The 24,861-nt window shown below is 44.6% G+C and overlaps 1 protein-coding gene across 1 annotated transcript in view; it reads right to left on the bottom strand.

The window, feature by feature from the left end:
* LOC132391940 (dedicator of cytokinesis protein 2-like) overlaps positions 1 to 24,861 on the bottom strand; it is a 1,209,929-nt gene that overhangs the window by 928,067 nt on the left and 257,001 nt on the right. The window contains exons 12-14 of the mRNA XM_059965744.1: positions 16,797 to 16,876; positions 9,083 to 9,208; positions 1,318 to 1,442 (exon numbers count right to left, since the gene is read on the bottom strand). Coding sequence (XP_059821727.1) covers positions 1,318 to 1,442; positions 9,083 to 9,208; positions 16,797 to 16,876 — 331 coding nt within the window. The remainder of the gene's footprint in view (positions 1 to 1,317; positions 1,443 to 9,082; positions 9,209 to 16,796; positions 16,877 to 24,861) is intronic.

Genomic DNA, 24,861 nt, shown 5'->3' with positions numbered 1-24,861 from the left:
CATAAGGCATGCTCCCCAATCCAGGCAATATCCTTGAAAATCTCCTCTGCGCCCTTTCTATGGTTTCCACATCCTTTCTGTAGTGAGGTGACCAGAACTGAGCACAGTACTCCAAGTGGCGTCTGACCAAGGTCCTATGTAGCTGCAACATTACCTCTTGGCTCCTAAATTCAATTCCACAATTGATGAAGGCCAATACACCATAAGCCTTCTTAACCACAGAGCCAACCTGCGCAGCTGATTTGAGCGTCCTATGGACTCGGACCCCAAGATCACTCAGATCCTCCACACTGCCAAGAGTCTTACCATTAATACTATATTCTGCCATAATTTTGGACCTACTAAAATAAACCAGTTCACACTTACCTGGGTTGAACTCCATCTGCCACTTCTCAGCTCAGTTTTACATCCTATTAATGTCCCACTATAACATCTGACAGCCCTCCACACTATCCACAATGCCCCCAGTACCCTTATAAGTCTCCTCAGCACCCTCCGTAAAGCTTCCACATTGTTCCTATAATGAGGCGCCCAGAGCTGAACACAATGCTCCAAGTGCGGAATATTGCACTGCAGCTCAGCAGAGTGAATTTCCAGGTGAACGATTTTGATCTGAAACTTTGAGGGCCCATTTCCCTTCACAGGTGCTGTCTGACCCATTGAGTTCCTGTAGCACACCATCTGTCACTTCAGATTCTAGTATCTGCCGTCTCTTCGTCTCCTGTGTCTCTCTTTTACAACTGTCCCGTTATTCTGTATTGTCATTACGGAGAAGAAAGACAATCTACTGGAGGTTGAGCAGCATCTGTGAGGGGAGAATTGTTGACATTTTGGGACAAAACAATCCTTTCCACCCCATTGATGCTACTCAACCCATTAAGTTCCACCAGCTGTTTTGTCTTGATGCCAGGTTCCAGCAAATGCGCTCTCCACATTAGCATTATCAAGATTTTTCCAAGTTTTATCAAGTTGCTTTAGCCAAGACCATGACATAGGAACAGATCTGGGCCGTTCAGTCCATCAAATCTACTTCTACATTTATTTGCCTCCTCAATTTAGGAGCAATAAGAGATGGGCAATAAAAACTGACATTGCTGGTGATTGTCCACATTCCATCAGCAAATAGAGTTTAAAAGAGAAAGAAGGAAGGAAGGAAGGACAGACGGACAATCCAGTTTTGTCAATGGTAATCTTAGGAAATTGATAGCAGAGAATTCAAGGATCCTGATACCATTGATTGTCAGGGAATGACAGCTGGATTTTCTCTTTTGTGGCATTGTCCTTACCCGGACCTTGTGTGGAGTCAATGTTACTTACCGGGATTACCTCTCCAGTTTCATCACAGACACACATCGTGACCTCAACATTCTTCTGGGTGGTCTTGTTCTGTTTATCAAACTCTCCTTGAACCAGGGTGACATAAATATCGTTGCGGACATCACCTGGGTTATGGAAAAGAACACAATTCAGTGCTGAGTTTCAATGTTTCACTCTTTGTGAGAAAGGAACCCTATTCATCAGAGTTTTTCAACCAGAAATCCTGCAGTTCAGAGAAGACTTGAATAATCTCTGTTGAGGTAAACATAAATTATTTTTAGAGTAAAAAGAAGCCCTGTACATAAGCAGAAGAGATTCTGTAGATGCTGAAAATCCAGAGTAATACACACAAAATGCTGGAGGAAGTCAGGCACTGTCTATGGAGAGAAATAAAGAGTCAATGTTTCAAGCCTAGACCTCTCATGAGTCCTGATGAAGGGTCTTGGCCTGAAACATCGACTCTTCATTCATTTCCATAGATACTACCTGAAATGATGAGTTCTCCAGCATCTTGTCAGTGCCACTCAGATATTCCATAATTGTAAATTAGTCTACGCAATCTTGCAATATCCAAAATGGTTTGCTAACCCTGTTGTAGCATGAACTGCATTTGACACTAGGGTTGGAAGCAGTGAGTATGGCTATTGAATTTATTTTTATAGGTTAAACAAAAAAATCCTGTAAATGCTGAGTAGGTCAGGCACTGTCTATAGAGAGACACACAGAGGTAACAATTCAGGTGGATGGTTGTTTTCATCAGAACATTGGCAGACAATGATGACTCTGCTTCTCTCCTCACAGATGCCACCTGACTTGTTGACTACTTAGTGCTTTGAGAGTGTGTTCTATAAATGCATGTTTTTTCCTTTTGCTAAGGGTAGTCATATTTGGGTGGAGGGTAGAGATAAATCTCTACCAAAGTAAGTGTAAGGCACTCCTTCCCTATGCTAACCTGCAGTTTACCTGTGGACAAGGTGTAGCATCCGTTTGGCCTCCCTCACCTCCAGATCAGGATCACATGAAGACATGGGAAAAGGTAGTAAATGGTTGTATAACCAGCTGGTGCAGATCACAAGTCCTGGTTATGCGACCACTGACACCAGGCAGATAATCTCTGAAGAGTATTTATAATGGCTGGGGTCACCTGTCTTGTAAAGACACTGCCCAGAAGGCAATTGCAAACAGTTTCTGTAGAAAAAATTGCCAAGAACAATCATGGTCATGGAAAGACCACGATGACCCACATCATGTGACATGGCACATAGTGAAGATGAATCATGATTACATGAGGGAACATGGTGGGTATTTTGGGAACAACAACAAAAACAACAGGACGGAGCAGAATAAACGGCACTACTCAGAGGCTGCTTAGAGCTTGCTTCAACTTTTCTTCATCTGCATTGATATCAGATCTCTTACCCCATTCAGGAATTGGACAGTTAATAAAGTGCTCCCTGAAGGGCAGGGACTGTTCTATGGAAACCAAAGGCGCATGGCAAAATCTCACAACACAATGCTTGAAAGTAAATACAGGCAATTCCAGAGCAAAATGCTGCAATTTACCTGCCTCTACGTATAATCTAAATAAGATCAGTAAAGTTTCATGAGTGATGTGATCAATAATTTTTTTCCACTCCTCTTTCTCTCTTCTTCTAGTTCGCATTCTGGTTCCCCTCTTATCTTTTCCCTTCTCCTCACCTTCCTATCACTTCCCTCTGGTGTCTCCCCCTTCCCTTTCTCCCATGGGCCACTCTCCTCTCCAATCAGATTCCTCCTTCTTCAATCCTTCACCTTTTCCACCAATCACCTCACAGCTTCTTTATCCCTCTCCCCTATCCACCTACTTCCCCCCTTACCTGGCTTCACATCTGACCTGTCAGCTTGGACTCCTTCCCCTCCCACCATCTTCTTATTCTGACTTTTCCCCCTCGCTTTCTAGTCCTGATGAAGGGTCTCAGCTCGAAACATCAACTCTTTATTCTTTTCCATAGATGCTGTCTGACCTGCTGAGTCCCTCCAGCATTTTGTGTGTGTTGATTTGGGATTTGCAGCATCTGCAGAAACTCTTGTGCTTATGATAGATAATTTTTCTATCTACCAATTCAAATAGAGTGATACAACATGGGAACAGGCCCTTTAGCCCAACTCATCCACAACTGTCATGGTGCCACACCAAGGTTATCCAATTGTCAGTGCTTGGTCCATATTCCTTGAAACCTCTCCTATCCATATGCTTATCAATCAATTTTTAAATGCCGTCATTGTGGCCATTGTGAGCACTCTGCTGGCAGTTCATCCCGTATGTTCACAACCATCTACATAAAGAAGTTGTTCCCATAGGTCCACTTTAATTCTTTCATGTCTCTGCATAAAACTATGCCTTCCGGTTTTTAGTTACCCTTCCCTGAGAAGCTATGTTATTCATGATTTTATACAAGCCTGTAGCGTCGCCCCTGGATGTCCTAAGCTCCAAGAAAAAAAATCCGAGTCTGCCTAACCTTTCCCTTACAACTCAGGCCCTGACCCCTGAATGCATTCTTGTAATTTTTCCCTGTACTCGCACCAGTTTAATGATGATTTTTTCAAAAACAGGACAACTAATCCTGTATAGAAAACTACAGTTATGGTCTCATCAAAATAAAGAGCACAATAAATATAAATACATGTTAACAATACATAAACTAATTATACTTAAATACATTGACACTGCATACATGAGTATTGATACACAAGGTGACTCTGACATGAAATGATACAGTAGTGGTCAAGGGGTGAATTAGTGAGAGGAAGTGTTGATCAGCCTTACTGCTTGGGGAAAGGAAATGTTTTTGACTCTAGTCTTGCTGTGAAACCTCGCCACTGATGGAAGTGGGACAAACAGTCCATAAGCAGTAGGTGAGATCCTTCAAAATGATGCTGGCCTTTCTATGGCACCTTTCTGTATGTGCTGGTCATGTGTTGGACAATTTTGATTACTCATTGTAGAGCCTTTCTATCCTCTGCAGTGCAGTTTCTGTACCTTGTGGAGACACTGTGTATCTGTAGAAGGATGTGAGTATGGGTACAAGTAGTCCAGCTCTCTTCAGTGTCCTCAGAAGGGAGAGGCATTGGTCAATGAAGTATGTCTGTCTGTCTGTCCAAATCTAACCTGAAAGAAGGAACAATCTACTAACTGTGCCAGCTAGAATGGGAAGGATTAATACAAGGACAGTCCTTTAGAGCAGAGATGAGGATGAATTTCTTTTGCTGAAGGATGGCGTATCTGTGGAATTCGTTGCTACACATGGATGATGCAAGGCCAAGTCATTGGGTATATTTAAAGTGGAGGTTGATAGGTTCTTGATTAGAAACAGTGTCAAAGGTTGCAGGGAGAAGGCAGCAAAGTGGGGTTGAGAGGGATAATGTATCAGCCATGACAGAATGCGAAGCAGACTCAATGGGCTGAATGGGCTAATTCTACTCCTACGTCTTTTGGTCTTATGGTTCAAATCCCTTAAATAAGACTTGAACCTTCCAACCCAGCAATGAGAATGTCACTTTAAGAGTCTATGAAGGAGTTAGTTTATTTTGGTCATTACTTGTAACTACCTTAAAGCTGATTTCATCTCATGGTTGAGGAAGTTCCGAAATTAAAGGAAAATTTCAAGCTCATTTTTTAAATGTGATTGACAATCAATAATGTTAATAAAATGACAAATAAATCTTCTGTCAAGGTATGCATTTTAGTTCTCACTCAATATTAGTATTTACTGTTTTAAGATGCTTCGTAGATTTAGTATTGTGACTTTGCTCCATAGAACATTGAACCTGACAATCCAGTAATGACCCTTCAGCCCACAATGTTGTACCGACCATTTAACCTACTCAAAGATCAATCTAACTCCTCCCTCCTAGAACGCCCTCTATTTTCCCATATGCCTATCTAAGAGTTTCTTAAATGCCCCTAAGGGATCTGACTCTACCATCATAGGGTGTTTCATGCACTCACCATGAACAATATTACCCCTGACTGACCTCCTACACAATCATCTTAGAATATGCCTCCTCACATTAGCTATTTCCACTCTCTCTGTGCCTCTTACCATCTTGCACAATATCAAAGTAATCTCTCAACCACCTTCACTCCAAAGAGAAAAGCCCTAGGTCACCCAAGCCTGCTTCATAAGATGAAGAACGTTAACCAGAATTATTTGGGAACTTGAATAAAATATGGAAAATCCTAGAAAATCCTCAGCAGATCAGGTGGAGTGTATGGAGGTAAAAAGAGTTAATGCTGAGGTCTGTGACCTCCTGTCTAAATTGTGAATTGGAAAAGAAGCATCTGGTTTCAAGGCAGAAGGGTTGCAGAACAGTGGGGTTGCCTGTGATGTGATTGAGACCAAAAGTATATCAAAGTCCAAAAAAAAGGGAAAATAAAGGCATTTTTTGTCTACTCTTATTATTTTAAACACTTCTGTCAGGTCATCTCTCATCCTCTTCCTTTCCAAAGAGGAAAGCCCTAACTCGCTCAGCCTTTTCTCATAAGGCATACTGTCTAATCCAGGCTTCCAAAAAGCCCTGGTCACTTTTTAAAGCTTGTGCTCAATCCTCCAAACAAGCGACTGCTCACTCTATTTCAAACCCTCTGACAAGTCCCAAAAGGCCCCACTTGCTGATTTTTGTAACTATTATAATATAACACACCCCCCTGACATGGTGTCATTCCTCTTTTCCAATCTGGAGCACCACTAATGGACCATTTGAGATGTGCTCTTGTAAAAGCTGCATTAAAAGATTGTTTGTCATATGATCACCACTACCACCCTCTGTGTGAAAAACGTCGCTTTCAGACCATAACCATCCGAGGTATCGGGAAAGGTTGAATAGGCTAGTGCTTTATTCTCTGGAGTACTGAAGAAGAAGGAGAGAGTTGGCAGAGGTATACAAAATTATGATGTGTATAGACAGGGTAAATACAAGCAGGCCTTTTCCATCGAGATTGGGGGAGACCACAGGTTAAAAAGGGTGAAATATTTTAGGGGAACCAGAGGCAACTTGTATACTCAGAGGGCAGTGCAAGTGTGGATCAAACTGCCAGCGGACATGGTGGATACCAGTTTGATTTCAGCGTTTAAGAGAAGATTGGATAGGCTCATGGATGGGAGGGGTGTGGAAGACTATTGTACGGTGCAGGTCAATAGGACGAGGCAGGCTAGTAGTTCAGCATGAAATAGGTGAGCTGATAGGCTTATTTCTCTGCTGCAGTGTTCTGTAGCTCTATATATCTCACAGCTTGGAACAAGTTGAATGGACACAATATTCATCTACATCTCTTTCTCTACTACTCATGTGAATTACCTCTACCTCACTACTATTCTTCTCACAGTTGCCATTGAGCAGGTGGTACTGAAGCCTAAAGTCCCACACCACCAGGTTCAAGAACAGTTACTTCCCTTCAAACATACAGTTCTTCAATCAACCTGCACAACCAATACTACAGAGTTTTTCAAGGAAGTCACCCAGAAAGTTGAAAAAGGGAAGGTTGTGGGTGTTGTCTACGTGGGCTTTAGCAGGGCATTTGACCAGGCCCCACATGGGAGGCTGATCAAGTAGGATTAGTCACTTAGCATTCAAGTTGAGGTAGTAAATTGAATTACACATTGTCCTCATGGGCGAAGCCAGCAAGTGGAAGTCAATGGCTGCCTCTTTGACTGGAGGCATGTGACTAGTGGTGTGCTGTAGAAATCGGTGCTGGATCCATTCATGTTTGTCGCCGATATCACTGATCTCAGTGATAATGTAGTAAAATGGATTAGCAGATTTCTGGATAATACCAAAGTTAGAGGCTTAGTAGACAGTGTGGAAGAATGTCAAAGCTTTCAGCAGAATCTGGACCTGCCAGAAAGATGGGCTGAAAAATGGCAGCTAGAATTTAACGCAGACAAGTATAAGATCTTACACTTTGGGAGACAAACTAGGTAGAACTTAGACAATGAGTAGCAGTAGAACAGAGGGATCTGGGAATTAATTTCAGGAGTTGAGATGGTAGGTTGAATTTGTAAGGTCTAATTTGGAATCTACATCTACACCTCGGACTTCAACTACAGCACAGAGTCTTGCCATCTTCAGAAGTTTTCTGATGACTATGCCATAGTCGGATGCATCAGCAAGGGAGATGAGGCTGAGTACAGGGCTACGGTGGGAAACTTTGTCACATGGTGCGAGCAGAATCATCTGCAGCTTAATGTGAAAAAGACTAAGGAGCTGGTGGTGGACCTGAGGAGGGCTAAGGCGCCAGTGACCCCTGTTTCCATCCAAGGGGTCAGTGTGGACACGGTGGAGGATTACAAATACCTGGGGATACGAATGGACAATAAACTGGACTGGTCAAAGAAAACTGAGGCTGTCTACAAGAAGGGTCAGTGCCGTCTCTATTTCCTGAGGAGGCTGAGGTCCTTTAACATCTGCCAGACGATGCTGAGGATGTTCTACGAGGCTGTGGTGGCCAGTGCTATCATGTTTGCTGTTGTGTGCTGGGGCAGCAGGCTGAGGGTAGCAGACATCAACAGAATTAACAAACTTATTCATAAGGCCAGTGATGTTGTGGGGGTGGAACTGGACTCTCTGACGGTGGTGTCTGAGAAGAGGATGCTGTCCAAGTTGCATGCCATCTTGGACAATGTCTCCCATCCACTCCATAATGTACTGGTTAGGCACAGGAGTACATTCAGCCAGAGACTCATTCCACCGAGATACAACACTGAGCGTCATAGTAAGTCATTCCTGCCTGTGGCCATCAAACTTTACAACTCCTCCCTCGGAGTCTCAGACACCCTGAGCCAATAGTCTGGTCCTGGACTTATTTCCACTTGGCATGATTAACTTATTATTATTAATTATTTATGGTTTTATATTGCTATATTTCTACACTATTCTTGGTTGGTGCGACTAAAACGAAACCCAATTTCCCTCGGGATCAATAAAGTATGTCTGTCTGCCTGTCTGAATATTGTCTGCAGTTTGGTTCACCTATGTAAAGGAAAATTGTCAATAAGATTGAAAAAGTGCAGAAAAGGATGTTGCCAAGACTTGAGGACCAAAGTTATGGGGAATGTTTGAATAGGTTAGGACCTTAGAAACATAGAAAATAGGTGCAGGAGTAGGCTATTCAGCCCTTCAAGCCTGCACTGCCATTCAGTATGATCATGGCTGATCATCCAACTCAGAACCCTGTACCTGCTTTCTCTCCATACCCCCTGATCCCTTTAGCCACAAGGGCCATATCTAACTTCCTCTTAAATACAGCCAATGAACCGGACTCAACTGTTTCCTGTGGCAGAGAATTCCACAGATTCACCACTCTCTGTGTGAAGAAGTTTTTCCTCATCTCGGTCCTAAAAGGCTTCCCCTTTATCCTTAAACTGTGACCCCTCGTTCTGGATTTCCCTAACATCTGAAACAATCTTCCTGCATCTAGCCTGTCCAATCCCTTTAGAATTTTATACGTTTCAATAAGATCCCCCCTCAGCCTTCTAAATTCCAGTGAGTATAAGCCTAGTCGATCCAGTCTTTCTTCATATGAAAGTCCTGCCATCCCAGGAATCAATCTGGTGAACCTTCTCTGTACTCCCTTATTCATAAGAGTGTTGGATAATGAGGGGGGATTTGTTAGAGGTACACAAATATCTTGCGTTATGCAAGTTAAGTTTTTCACTGTATGTCAGTCCATGCGACAACAATAAAACAAATCCAAAACTAACAAGAACCAGATCCACAGTTATCTCACCTGGCATGATGATCTCAGGAAACCCCATTTTCCTCGCAACCACCGTGTTTCTGTCCACCAAATGAGGATGGTCCTTGCGAATTTGTTTCAGATCTCCAGACATTAACTTCATAGAAACCCAGAGACCTGGAAAAAGAGTGGAATTAGCAATGGAATATGGGAAAATGCTATCCACTACTAAACATATGTATTGAAAACATTCGGGTGGAACAGTTCCTGCAACTTGGGTACAATCCTCATCTCCGGTTATAACTGTATGAAGATTGTACATTTTCTGTGACCTCTCCTTTCTACCGAACGCTCTGGTTTCTTCCAACATCCCAGAAGCATGCAGGTTAGTAGTTTAAATCACTATTGTAAATTGATCCTGTTGTACAGGGGCAGCAGAGTAGGGTAGCAGGTAGCACAATCACTTTACAACGCCAGTGATCTCCAATCGGTTTTCGGTTCCCCTTGCTGTCCGTCAGGAGTTTGTACGTTCTCACCATGAGCGCATGTGCTCGCACCGGGTGCTCCTCACACATTCCAAAGGCGTACACTGAGAGTCAATGAGTTGTAGGCCTGCTGTTAAACTTCACTTCATGGCATGAACATCAATTTCTCCTTCCGGTAAGATTTCCTTTCCCTTCTTCGTCCTCTATTCCCCACTCAGACTTCTCGTCACCTGTATATTATCTCCCCCTGGTGACCTTTCTTCCCCCCTTTCACCACTCTCCTCTCCTATTGGATTCCTTCTTCCCTTTCTCCCCGGTCTACTCTTCTCTCTTATCAGATCCCTATTTCCCTTTCACCAATGGCCCACCCTCCTTTCCTTTTGGATTCCTTCTCCAGTCATTTACCTTTCCCACCCACCTGGCTTCACCTATCATCTTCCAGCCAATCCTCCTTCTTACCTCCCCACCTCCAGCCTTTTTATTCCTGTGTCTTCCACCCCACTTCCTTGCCAGTCCTGAAGAAGGGTCTCGGCCCGAAAGGGCAACTGCCTGACCTGCTGAGTTACTCCAGTATTTTGTGTGTGCATTGCTGTAGACCTGCTGTGTTGGCATCCATAGTCTGTTGTTTTACCATCTTTATCTATTCTAACACTTCAAATTCGAACACTCGTCTGACATTAGCTTTATTGGTCACATATAAAGTACATCACAGCATCAAAACCTGGAGTGAAATGCAAACTGTTGCGACCCAAACCCCATACGCCTTTGGAATGGGGAAGGAAGGAAACTGGAGAACCCAAAGGAATACCCACGTAGTCTTGTAGTCCTGGGAAGAATGTACAAAGTCCTTACAGACAGCGGTGGGAATTGAACCCAGGTCGCTGGCACTGTAATAGTATTACACCGACTGGGATTTTGCCGTGCCGCCCCAGATGAGTCCATGACGATGTTCAGTTGGGTTGGGCACTCTAGGATCTTTGGTCACAAGAGGGTCGTAGTGTGACACATTGTGGTTACAACAAAGACGGCTCAGAACAGAAAGATGGAATATCTCCTGCTTCATTGCTGCAGACAAATATCCACTATGAAATGAGTTCAGACGATGATGTGAGTCTCTGGCTCAATAGTATTCTTTCATTTGACGTTAATGGGCCAAAAATAATTGAAAGAGCTGCAGGCAAAATGGACTCAGAGAGGGGATATGAGTAATTGATGAGAGGCAGGGAACTTGGGAGTTTGACCTCCTGAAAGACTCTCCCCAATGAACGGAGTCACAGAGCACTACAGCACAGAAACAGACCCTTCAGCCCATCCAGTCTGTACTGAGCCATTATTCTGCCTAGTTCTGTACTTACCCAAGCTTCTCGTAAATGTTGAAATCAAACCTGCATCCACCACATCTGCTGGCTCCACACTCTCACCACCACTTGCTCTACTTAACAATTCACCTTTCACCCTGAACCCATCAAGTCAAGTTTATTGTCATTGAACTATATACAGTCGGCCCTCCTTATCCGCAAGGGACCCCTGCGGGATGCTCAAGTCCCTTATATAAAATGGCGTAGTATTTGCATATAACCTACGCACATCCTCCCATATACTTTAAATCATCTCTAGATTACTTATAATACCTAACACAATGTAAATGCTATGTAAACAGCTGTTATACTCTAATGTTCAGGGAATATTGACAAGAAAAAAAACTGTACAGTACATGTTTCTCTCGCTCATAACACAAGCAGTGAACGAATGAGACGCAAGGTGAACAATGATCGAACGATGAGTAAGATTTGTAATACCTGTACAGTAGTTGTTACACTGTCTTGTTTAGGGAATAAGGACGCTTTGGAGGAGGCTCAATAATACTAAAGTCAGGAAATGTGGAGGTTGAGGGCTGAGGATCTTCAAGCATTGAAAGTCGAGACTTCAGAATTGCGGGTGCTTTAGTTAGAAACATTGTTATAGGAAGCTGTCTCTTCTTTTCCTTTGCATCATCCAAAAAATCTTGCAGTGGTTGTAGGCACATTGTTATCCCTCATGTGACACGGAGGCTTCGTGCCATCGAAGGATTGAACAACAACTGCTGGAAGAGCACTTCCAGGTTTTCTCGATTTGTGGTTGGTTAAATTCGCGCATGCGGAACTCGTGGATAAGGAGGGTCGACTGTACATGTATACTATCAAACGATACATGTATACTATCAAACTTTCTCCAGACCAGGATGCAAAGTGCATAACACATGATAACTTATGAAAGTATGGATAAAATCTACAGATGGATTATTCATAAACAAACTAAAGTGCATAAATTAAATATTGTAAAGAACAGAACAGATTGATCAGTGACACTTTGAATGCCAGAGGTCAGAGACCTAGTGGCCTGAGGGAAGAAACTGTTTTTCATCCTGACTGTTCTTGTCCTTATGCATCAGAGTCTCCTGCCTGATGGTAGAAAGTCAAAGAGGATGCTGGATGGATGGGTGGGATCCTTAATGATACTTAAGGCCCTGAATATGAGCGCTCCTGATAAATGTCCCTGATGGATGGTAGGGAGATGATCATCTCAGCTGTTCTCACTATCCTTTGTAGGGACTTCCGGTCTGATGCTCAACTGCGCCCAGACCAGATGGAGATGCAACTTGTCAGGATGCTCTCAATGGTGCTCCTATAAAATGCAGTAAGAATGAGGGTGAGAGCCTTGCTTGCCTCAATTTCCTTAGGGAGTGGAGGTACTGCTGTGCTTTCTTGTTCAGGGAGGTGACATTAACAGATAAAGTGAGGTCATCCATGGTGCGAACTCCAAGGAACGGTGCACTTAACTCTCTCTATGGAGGAGCCATAACCACTAGTTCCAGTCTCCCCCAACCTCAGTGGAAAAAGCCTGCATGAATTTACCATATCTATACACTTCCTAATTTTGTACACGTCAATCAGATCTCCCCTTATTCTCCATTGCTCCAGGGAATAAGATCCTTTTGGATTTTTAATGGGTATCCTTGATTGATATGTAATGAAATCTGTCATAAGGGAGCATCCTTTGAGTAATTTGTATTTAAATTTTAAAAAGTCAGGCATTTTAATGGATGACAAATTGCTACCATTAACAATTCTACACATTCCGCTGGGCAAATTGGAATAACAAATTCCAAAGGAAAGGGACACAAGTGGTGGCCGACACTGCCCAGCCCATCAAGGACACAGCCCTTCCTTACCATGGACTGCCACAAGGCTGCATTCATCATCAAGGATCACCACCACCCAGGTCGTACCCACTTGTCACTGCAAGGAGGAACTTCTTTAGCTAGAGTGGTGAATCTGTGGAATTCGTTGCCACCGGTGGCTGTGGAGGTCAAATCATTGGGTATATTTAAGGCAAAGGTTGTTCGTTTCATGATCGGTCAGGGCAGATGGGAGACAGGGAGAAGGCAAGAGATTGGGTCTGAAAGGGAAATGGATCAGCCATGATGAACTAGCGGAGCATTCGTTCGGCCTATTTCTGCTTCTATATCTTGTGGTCTTAGAGAAGGGCATAAAGTTATGAGGGTCATTGGCAGGGTGAGTGCATGCAGCCATTTTCCCTGGGTTGGGGAATGATAAATTAGAAGAGATAGGTTTGTGAGAGGGAAGAAACTTAATAGAAATCTGACGGACAACATTTTCAGCCAGAGATTGGCCTAATTCTGCTCGTAGGTCTTACAGTCTACCGCAAAGCAGGACATCCAGACCCTGAAGAGCCGCACCACTAGGTTCACGAATAGATAGGGATAGTGACCGTATGTAGGCAGATAGGACTGGTTCAATTCGATATCACGGTAAGGAGAGATATAATGGGCTGAATGGCCTGTTCCTGCATTGTTCTTTGTTCTATGTTCTTTATGGTTGTATGTCCAAATCTCAATCACACTTTCAGTACAAATGCGAGACGATCATTGCAAACTTGTTTCCTGTTAGCTTCTTGCTATCTTTATGATTATGTTCTGTGTCTATGCAACAGGCTGTTTCCTCTCCAAGTAACACCGCTGCTTTGCCAGAACCAATCTTGTGGGAAATTAACCTTGAAATTAACTAGAATGATGTCTAGGCTCTTGCCAGCAGCAAATCGAGGTCAGTGGGTATGCCTGCCGTCACCACAGATGGCAAAATTCCCTCCAGTCCCTAACTGGCATTGCAGCAGTCCAGTAAAACCTTGATTTTCACATTTTGCATTTCCTTAAAAATTCATCTTCAAGACAGCAAGACAAAAATCCAGCACTGCATACGATGACTCTAAGTTGGATCTGCAGCTCCTAAAAAGTTGTTATGTCAGAGAAAAGACACCAACAATAATTCACACTTATTTAGCAACTGTAAGTATATTTGGAAATGTAAAACCTCCCAAGACTCTTCATCAGGGCTGGAGAGAAAAAAGATGAGGAGGTGGAAGGTGGGGGGGGGGGAGGGGGTGTGGGTTAGAAGAACCATAAGGTGATAGGTGAAACTGGGTAGGGATGAAGTAAAGAGCTGGCAAGTTGACTGGTGAAAGACATACAGGGCTGGAGAAGGTTGAACCTAACAGGAAAGGACTGAAAGCCATGGAAGAAAGAAAAGGGGAAAGAGCACTAAAGGGAGGTGATAGGCAGGTAAGGAGATAAAGTGAGAGAAGGAAATGGGAATGCAAAAGGTGAAGGAGAGGTTAGGGGCGCATCACCAGAAGTTCGAGAATTCGATGTTCGTGCTTTCTGGCTGGAGGCTCCCCAGACAACGTAAGGTGTTGCTTCTCCAACCTGAATGTGGCCTCATTGCAACAGCAGAGGAGACCATGCGCTGATATGTCAGAATGGAATGGGAAGTGGTATTAAAATGGGTGGCCACTGGGAGATCCTGCTTTTTCCTGGCAGACGGAGTTTAGGACTTTGCACTGGATACAGTATATGACCCAACAGACTCACAGGTGAAGTCTCGCCTCACCTGAAGGGACTGTTTGGGGCCCTGAATGGTAGTGACAGAGGAGGAGTAGGGGCAGCTGTAGCACTTGTTCCGCTTGCAAGGGTAAGTGCCAGGAGGGAGATCAGTGGGGAGGGACAAATGGACAAGGGAGTCGCATAGGGAGTGATCCCTGCGGAAAGCAGAAAGTGAGGGTGGGAAAGATGTGTTTGGTGGTGGATCCCATCGGAGATGGTAGAAGTTACGGAGAATTATGTGCTGGACGCGGAAGCTGGTGGGGTGGTAGGTTAGGACAGCCATGTGGGAGTTACAGGTGAAGCCTATCCCTCAGAAAAAGACTGGTAAGCAATCTTCTTCCACCACATGGCATGCTTGCATAGCTGTTAGAGTATCGCTTTACGGTGGCAGCTGTAAGATAGAAAATACTGACAGGAGAAGGGGCAAAAGCACCTTAAAACTAGTTGCTTTGGGCAGATGGGGCTCATCAGCTGTGGTGGTGAAGTAAAGCTCAGATGTCAAACCTCTGCTACCTCGCAGCGATACCTATCCAGGGAGAAAGCTGCGGCAGTAAACCCCGAGGAAGAAGTCCGCAGCTGGAGTCCCTGAGGCAGTCCCACGTTGAGTGCAACGCTGACTGGCAACTCCTGTGATGCTGCTGGTGCCAAACTGTATCGGTCTCTGCCATTCCTTTGGCTTCATCAGATGCTTGGAGAGGGAGAGCCCATTGCATGGGCAACAGCTTGCTCTGCATATCGTACTGCCCTGGCTTGCATACCTAGACAGCTAGGATGAAACGTGCATGGTTGACCCTGACCGACGAAGACGTCACTGTAAGACAGAGATTGGATTCCCGCCACTGCCAGTCAGGAGTTTGCATGTTCTTTCCATGACTGCGTGGGTTTCCTCCTACATCCCAAAGACATATGGGTCAGGGTTAGGGTGAGTGACTGGTGGCCATGCCATGTTGATGCCTGAAGTGTTGGGACACTTGTGGGCTGCCCAGCAGAATCCCCACTGATCTGATTCGACGTTAAGATTCATTTGTCCGTGCAACAAATAAAGCTGAACTTTGGACCGTAAGACAGTTTCCATTTGTTCTGTATTCCACTAAATACTAAGTTACTCCTTTTCTCTCTTTTATACCTTTCCATGGAACTCCAGCTAATTGGAGCAGCTGTTTAATTGGGCCGAGATGTACTCTCGGGCACAAGGGCAGCTTGGAGGTGTAGCAGTTAGTGCCAGCCACCTGCCACATCTTCCCGTGACCTCCTGGTGCTTTGGCTTCCTCCCGCATTTCAAAGACGTTATGGGTTAAGGTTACTAAGTTGTGGGTGACGATATTTTGCCGTTGGAAGCACGGCGACACGCATGGGCATATCCTCCGACTGTGCTGGTCAACGCAAGTGGCTCATTTCACTATATGCTTTGATATACACGTGACAAATAAACCTAATCTTACAGCACCAGCAACCTGCATTCAATTCTGCTGTTCTCTACAAGGAATTTCTACATTCACCCTGTGGCCGTTCGGATTTCCTCCAGATGCCCAGCTTCCTCCCACGTTCCAAAGACATACTGGCTGGTAGGTTAAATGGCCATTGCAAATTGTCCTATGATTAGGCTAGGATTAAAATCGGTTAGTAGGTTAATTAGTCACATGGGTGTAACTGGGTGGCATGGGCTCATTGGGCTGGTAAGGCCTGTTACCGTGCTCTATCTCTAAATAAGTAACATAAATAAAAATTTGGGTGGTGGGGTGGAGATACATCTCTAGCAAAGGAATTGTAGGGACACCTCCTCTCTGCTAGCCTGCAGGTCACCCTTGGGCAAGGAGTAGCACCTGTGTAGAAGCCCCACACCCCCCCACCAAATCAGGTCACGTGAGACCACGGGAGCAGGTGAGGGATGGTCGCAGAGCAACTGGTGCATATCACAAGTTCTGGTTATGCGACCACTGACACCCAGGCAGACAATCTCTGAATAGTTTGTCTTGGAAAGACGCTGCCCAGAAGGCAGCAATGGCCAAACATTTGCCAAGGACAATCATAGTCATGGATAGACCACGATTGCCCACGTCCTATGACACGGCACATATTGGTGACGATGATATATTTTTAAAATATGAAACTTGCATAGAGCTTGACCAGCTTAACCCCGGTCAAATGTTTGCAAAGCAAAACCCCTGTGAAGGAAGACAATGGAAAGTCACTTTGAGAACAAGTAGGGAACTGGCAGAAGTGCTGGGAGGAAGGAGAGTAAACATGGTAGGAGAGCAGATAAGCATTAAGACAAATCAATTTGGAGAGAATAATGACTGCTGTGCTCAAGTGCTGAGGGAAATGGAAAAGAATATTTTACCTTGTCCTTTGTGGTTGATGTCTTTGGCAGCTACAACCTTATGGATTAGAGTGTGGAGGAAATCGTTCTCAGCCGTAACTCTGTCAGGAAGACAAAAAGAAAGCTTGAAAAATAATTAACTCTGGGAGGCACATCGGACGCCACAAATGCCTGAGCAGTTGGGTGACACCACAGAGCAAAATGATTATCCTGCAAAGAAAGCCAAGAAAAACCAATGCCGGTTCCATTTTGTATTACGTGGTGGGTTACAAAGGCTTCCTGGAACCCAACCAGCCAGCTGTGAAATTGTTCTTAGCATCTGTGCACGTTGACTCTTTGCGGTTGTGTATGTGTGCGTGTGTGTGTTGGAGAGAGAGGGAGAGGGAGCGCGGGCAGGCTAAAATTTTTACTGCTAGGGGAAGCGTTCTGTGCTGCACTGCAGAAAAGGAGAAAGTAAAAGTTACACAGGAGTGTCAGAACATGGACCGTACAAAATTCTTCCAGTTTTTCACAGAGTAAACGCGGGGAAGATGGCTCAGTCGAATGTCCGGAAGTTCAGCCCAATGACCAGAGCCTGGAATCTGAAGGCCTTTCTTGAAATTAGAGGACTGTGTATGTGTGCATGGTGGAAGTAGGGAGGAAAGCCATTTGTTACTCGTTGCTGTTTAGTTGCTTTCTGTGCTCTTTGCTGTTCTGCTGAACACTGTGGTTGTGCTATGTTGGCACCGGAATGTGTGGCGACTCTTGCAGGCTGCTCCCAGCACATCCTCAGGTGTCTTCATTGCTGACACACTCAGTAAATCTGAACCAGAATCGTCTGGCTGAGAAGTTTAGAAACCAGACTCAAAATATGGGTTAGGGAATGAGATGAAGAGAAGGTTCTTCACTTGAGTGGGATGGTGAATGTTTGGAATTTGTTAACCCAACAGATTGTGGGCTGTGCTGCATTCTAAACTAGATTACAGAGTTATAGAGCCTTACAGAATAGAAACAGGCTCCATGGACATCTCGTCAATGCGGACTGAGATGCTCACCTGAACTAATCCTATTGGCCTGCATTTGGGCCCACATCCCTCTAAACCTTTCCACTGCCTGTATCTGTCCAGACAGCTTTTAAACCTTGTGTTTAAAATGCAGTGTCGTGGTTAGCGTGATACTTCTACAGCTCAGGACAGTCAGGAGTTTGGAGTTCAATTTTGGCGCCATTCTACAAGGAGTCTCTGAATGTCCTGCTCGTGGAATGCATGGGTTTTCTCTAGGTCCTCAAGTTTCCTCTCACAGCCCGCCCTAAGATGTACCGAATAGGTTAATTAGTCGTTGTAAACTGTCCCCTGATTAGATTATGGTGAATTGGGTTTGTCGGGGGTTGCTGGGGCGTTGGAGTTAGAGAGCCAGCTCTGCACTGTACCAATAAATAAAAAATTTTTTTATCAATAAAGTAGATTGATTCAGGTTACGTGAGACTTTAAAATGTTAAGAACCTCAGAGATGACCTCACCATAACTTGAACCTCTTTTGTCTCAGAGGTGTTGACTTAGTGATATATTGTACTGAGGCGAGGGATAAGGTCCAGAAGCCTGAAGACACACACTCCATGATTCAGAGACAGCTTCTTTTCCTCTGCTATCAGACTTCTGAATGGTTCATTAACTCATAAACAACACCTCCTTATTCATTTGTTTCTGTACTGTTTATTCATCTTGCAACTTACAGTGATCTTAAGTCTTGCACGCGAGCAGCGGTATCAGCAGTCACTGATCAGGTTCAAATCCTGCCACTGTCTGTAAAGAGCCTGTATCTTCTCCCTGTGAACGTGTGGGTTTCCTCTGGGTGCTCACACCTCACAGAGACTTACGGAGTAGGGTTAGTAAGTTGCGGAGTGCCGCATTTTGCAAGGCACTTCACCGTATGTTTCAATGTGCGTGTCAGAAATTAAGCTAGCTTTCTTTATCTTTGAAGTCACAATCAAAAGCTGGCTTGGCTGGAGTATCGTGTCAGGCTCTGCTATCACTCCTCGGGAAAGATGAAAAGGCTTTGGAAAGAATGCAGACGAGAACGAGGGAGGGTGGACTGGACAGGCTGGAGTTACACACACACTGCAGAAATCTGATAGGGGCATTCCACCTTCATAATCATGAAGCCTATCGGCAAAGTAGAAGACAATTCTCATTAACAAAGGAATCAAGAACTGGGGCTTGTCTGGTTGATGAGACTAAGCAGAGTAATGTTAAGTATGGACTAGATGGGCTGAAAGGCTTATTTTTGTGCAGTAGTGTTTTCTGACTCTATGATTATGTAGAATGAAGGTGTTAGAGAAAACGATATTTCCACCTACACAACAGAGATATTTTGTAGTGGCCAATGAACATCTTTGGGTTGAGGGAAGAAACTGGAATGCCCAGGTGGAACTAATACAATGATGCATTACTTTCAAAAGCAGTCAATGGTCATCAGCTTGGACAAACTGCCTGCCAAAGTGTTGCAGCTGATTCACTTGGAGCATTCAAAAGAGGGCCCGTGGCCAAAACCCTGGGCCACCGCAGGAGTCAAAGGCCCTGATGTCCAAGAGTCCACAAGTCCATTGGAGGCTGGCGATGTCCTGTACTGGGGTTGCCCAACTTTGTATGTACGTGGGCGGGTAGAAGGGAGAATCCGGGCTTGTTTTGCTGTTGTTGGTTTGTTGCTTATTATGCTCTGGCTTTTTTGAGCTCCAGGTTGTTCTGCCGAACGTCATGGACATGCTAGGTTGACGCCGGAATGTGTGATGACACTTGCAAGTTGCCCCCAGCACACCCTTCGATAATGATGGTGTTAATGCAAATGAAACATTTCAATGCATGTTTCAGTGTACATGTGACAAATAAAATGAATTTCACTCTGAAGGCAGCTGAAAGTGTTAAATTATTTGTGCTAATATTTTGTTTAATGCACTGTGTGTGATATACAGTACTGTGCAAAAGTCTTGGGCACATATATATAGCTAGGGTGCCTGAGACTTTTACACAGTACTGTAATTTTATGTATTGCACTATACTGCTGCTATAAAAAAAAACAAATTTCATGACGTACATGAGTGATGATAAATCTGATTCTGATATGGGTCTCTATTGTGGACTGAGAGTGGGAAGGGGATGAGGAGAGGGGAATCATGGTTGGGAAAAGGGGAAGGGAGAGGGAAGCACCAGACAGACATTCTGTAATAATTAATCACCCAATTGTTTGGAATTAATTGATGTCTCAGGTGATGTTCTGCACCGCTCCTGGTGTCTCAAGGGCATGGGACAAGCTGAATTGTTCAAGCGAAGGGTTTTGATCTGCAACATTAAATGTGATCCTCTTTTCGCAGATGCAGCCTGACCTGTTGAGCGTTTCCACCATTTGACATCTTGATTGCTTGTACACAGAACTAGTCAGGAACTTGATGGGCCAAATAGTCTCCTCCTGTGCCTTAATTATCCTGTGCCCCTTCCTCTTATTGCTTCTTATGTAACTCCCGTTCCAACACTCGGCTCCTTTCATTTCAAAGTGTCAATCACTCCCTGGCTGAAATTAAAATTTCTGATAGGAATCTGAAAATTATCTTGTACCATACAAAGTGTCAACTCTCGTCTTAATTTCCTCTGCTTAAGCTAGATAGGAAGCCCAGGGTAATTATGTTCCTGACCTGCTATTTATTGGTCTGTCTAAAGAGCTCTCAAAACTCTGAATGGAAGGACATCTGGAGTATCACGACCATAGTGCTGGAAGTTTTAAATTGGCTACCACAATGAAGATAATGAAAATCTACAGTTCATTCAGATTTTAACAGGCCAGCAAACACTAGACCGCATATATCATCACCTCCGATTTCCTTCTTAATTTAAGTAGTGCACGTGAGATGACTGTACCATGCTCTGAGCGCTATAATATGATTTTGGGCTGATATTAGGATGTTTTTTTACTTTGAGCGTGAAGTGATTAACTAAACTAAGAGAGGAATTAGTCAAACCAATTAGGTATTGTTCCTGCTTATTATAAACCGCACATTTTTGAGGTTGGAAGTGTTTTAATCAGAATCTAATACCAGAGGGCATGCATTTAAGGTGACGGAGTTAAGTTCAAAGAAGATTTGAGGGTCAAGTTTCTGTACCTAGAAAGCTGCCTGCCTGGAAGGGACTGCCAGGGATGGAGGTCAAGGCCACCGACTAAAAGATTAGTTTAGTTGGCTAATAGATTACTAATTTCATTGGTTCGGCACAACATTGTGGGTTGAAGGGGTTGTTCCTGTCATATGTTCTATGAGCCTTGGTCAAGCCAGGTTTGGAATATCTGTGCTTCTTGTAGCAAAAGAGACCAGAGGCTTTGGGGGAAAATACAGGAACTGAGAGGTCATGGAAAAGACTCGGAAGGCTGGAGTGATTTATCATATGTACTGTACATTGAATCAAACGGTGAAATGCATTATTTGTGTGTTAACAACCAGCACACATACAACGTTCTCTAACACAAGGACTGACCCATCTTTGGCCTCCAGCAGACTTATGACACGACCTGACTATAGTCATATTGTGACTGGGAAGTTAGAGGGAGAGAAAATGCATCCATTTGTAGGAGAGGGCATCAAGTCAGAGAGCATGGAAACAACTTATCCATGCCAACCAAGATGCCAGTCCAAGAGAGAACCATTTGCCCATCTTTGGCCTATATCCTTCTAAATCAGGCCCCTTGCTAAATGGTATTTGACCATGGCATAAAAATGGTTCAGGACCCATGATCTAAACTTTTCTTCTTGAGGTACCTGTCTAAAATTCTTTTACATGTTGTTATTGCACCTACCTCAATCACTTCTTCCTGTAGCTTGTTCCATATACAAGATTCAAAGTGCATTTGTTGTCAAAGAATGTATAAATTATACTCAATACTTTGCATGTTTATAATTTCCGTATAACTACCGAAATATGTTTAATTGTAGTATAGCTGATGGTTCCTTTATGTTTGTCATAGCTGGGGGAGGTAGTGGGGTTAAGCTCCCAGTGGCATGTGTCTCAAATCGCCTCTGACAACCAAGTTCAGCTCCTGGCCTTCACATGTGGCTTAGCTACTAAAGTTGGCAAAATCGTTTCTACTGATGGGAGGAGACACAAAGGCAGGTTACTGGTGTCTTCAAACAGGTTGCTTCCAGCAGATAGGGCTCATCAACTGTGGTTGGCAGCTCAGCTAGAAGGAAAATCCTGATTTCAAACCACCACTGCCTTGTGGCTATATCCATTCACGGGGAAGGCTTCAGGAGTAAACCCCGAGGAAAACCCCAGAGCTGGAGCTCCAAGGCAGACCAACAATGAGTTCAATGCTGACTGACAGCTCCTGCGGTGCCACTGGTGCCAAACTGTATCGGTCTCTGCTTTTCCTTGGGATTCATCAGTTCTTGGAGAGGGGGAGCCTGCTTCATGGGCAACAGCTTGCTTTCCACATCGTAACGCTCTAGCTTACATATGACTTACACAGCTAGCATGCAACGTTGATAGTCAACACTGACCAACGGAGGACCTCAGGTCCACCCTCTGGCTGAATAAATTCCTCCTCACATCCGTACTAAATGGCTGTCTGGATACTTTGAGGCTGTACCCTCTGGTCCGAGTCTCTCCACCTCCTCCCCCCCCCCCCCCCCCACCCGTCAACTATAGGAAATATTCTCTCCATTATCTAGACCTTTCGATAAGATAGGTTTCAATGAGATATACCCCCATTCTTTAAAACTCCAGCGAATACAGGCCCCAGAGCCACCAAATGCTTCTCATATGTTAACCCTTTTATTTCCAGAATTATTCTTGTATTCTGCCTCTGAACGCCCTCCTATACCAGCACATCTTTAATTAGATAAAGGGCCCAAAACTGCTCACAATACCCCAAGCGCAGTCTGACCAGCGCTTTATAACGCCTCAGCAGGACATCTTTGCTTTTATAATCTTGCCCTTTTGAAATGAATGCTCACATTGCATTTGCCTTCCTCTCACCAACTCAAACTGCAAGCTAACCTTTAGGTGATCCGGCACAAGGACTCCCAAGTCCCTTTACACTTCTGATTGTTGATTTTTCTCCATGATCAGAAAAAGCCTATGCCATTTTTATAAATGACCTGGATGAGGAAGTGGAGGGATGGGTTAGCAAGTTTGCTGATGACACAAAGGTTGGGGGTGTTGTGGGTAGTGTGGAGGGCTGTCAGAGTTTACACTGGGACATTGATAGGTTGTAAGACTGGGCTGAGAAGTGGCAGATGGAGTTCAACCCAGCTAAGTGTGAGGTGGTTCATTTTGGTAGGTCAAATATGATGGCAGAACATAGCATTAATGGTAAGACTCTTGGCAATGTGGAGGATCAGAGGGATCTTGGGGTCCGAGTCCATAGGACACTCAAAGCAGCTGCACAGATTGACTCTCTGGTTAAGAAAGTGTATGGGGTAATGTTGCACCTATATGGGACTCTGGTCAGACCCCACTTGGAGTAATGTGCTCAGTTCTGGTCGCCTCACTACAGAAAGGACATGGAAGCCATAGAAAGGGTGCAGAGGAGATTTACAAGGATGTTGCCTGGATTGGGGAGCATGCCTTATGAAAACAGGTTGAGTGAACTCAGTCTTTTCTCCTTGGAGCGACGGAGGATGAGAGGTGACCTAATAAAGGTGTATAAGATGATGAGAGGCATTGATCGTGTGGATAGTCAGAGGCTTTTTCCCAGGGCTGAAATGGTTGCCACAAGAGGACACAGGTTTAAGGTGCTGGGGAGTAGGTACAGAGGGGATGTCAGGGTTAAGTTTTTTACTCAGAGAGTGGTGAATGCGTGGAATGGGCTGCCGGCAACGGTGGTGGAGGCGGATCTGATAGGGTCTTTTAAGAGACTTTTGGATAGGCACATGGAGCTTAGTAAAATAGAGGGCTATGGGTAAGCCTAGTAAGTTCTAGGGTGGGGAAATGTTCGGCACAACTCTGTGGGCTGAAGGGCCTGTATTGTGCTGTAGGTTTTCTATGTTTATTCCTTCTACCAAAGTGCATGACCATACAATTTATACACTACCTGACATTCCTTTGCCCATTGTCCCAATCTGTCTAAGGCTTTGGGAGTAAACCCCGAGGAAGAGTCTGGAGTCAGAGTCCCGATGGCGGCTGACTGCTGTACCCAGCACCGGCACGGCAACTCCTGCGAGGCTGCTGGCACCAAACTTTACCGACTTTCGTCGTTCCTTTGGATCTGAGATCAGCATGGAGAGGGGGGGTCCCACTGCATGGGCAACAGACGGATCTCCATATCAACTCTGCCCTGGCTTGCGCCCTGCAGAAGCCACTCCCAGTGACTACCAGAGGCGCAGTACCCATGGTCGACCACGACCCACAGAGACCACACTAAGCCCTTCTGCAGATACTCAACACAGAACCACCAACTCTGCCATCCACATTGTTGAGATGTAATGTGAAAAGAAATGCTCCCAATTCTGCCACTACATCTATTGGAACTCCAGGCACTGGGTAGATGTTTCCCACCTTCACTAAAGAGCATATAACTATGAGCGGAGGTTGTCCATCATGTCCGATGATGCAAGAAACCTCTGCAGGAGAGTTTTTAAAACAGAAAAGCCATTGCTCTGGGGCAGTTCCACTCTCTTGACCGCAGAAGTCTGGGTCCAGTGGTACGAACAAGCGTCACAAACTGGGGTCTTCCTTGGTTGCAGTGGATGACCATGGCGTCTTCTGCGTCTTGCATTGACCATTCATCTCAGAGCATTGCAGTACCACCTTCCTGGCCATTGGATCTCACCTGCCTGGTTTGCCGGAGCTGACCTCGCATACTGGGACAGGCATGACCCTTTCTCAGTGGGGTACACGGCCAGCTGGCTACCCTCACCCTGTTTAGCCCGTTGGTCAAAGTGCTGACCACCGTCACATGCAAACAGCTACTTAGAGCCACGGGTGAGTTCTGAGTGACAGATAAATCGTGGCACTGAATTATAGAGGTTGGCAAATCATAGGCCGAAGGGCCTGTACTATTTTCTATTCTCTGTTCAATGCAGTTCAAAGTTCAAAGTAAGTTTATTATCAAAGTACATTTATATCAC

This window comes from Hypanus sabinus, chromosome 3, assembly GCF_030144855.1.
Source record: "Hypanus sabinus isolate sHypSab1 chromosome 3, sHypSab1.hap1, whole genome shotgun sequence".
NCBI lineage: Eukaryota > Metazoa > Chordata > Chondrichthyes > Myliobatiformes > Dasyatidae > Hypanus > Hypanus sabinus.
This window is presented reverse-complemented; position numbering and strand designations above follow the sequence as displayed.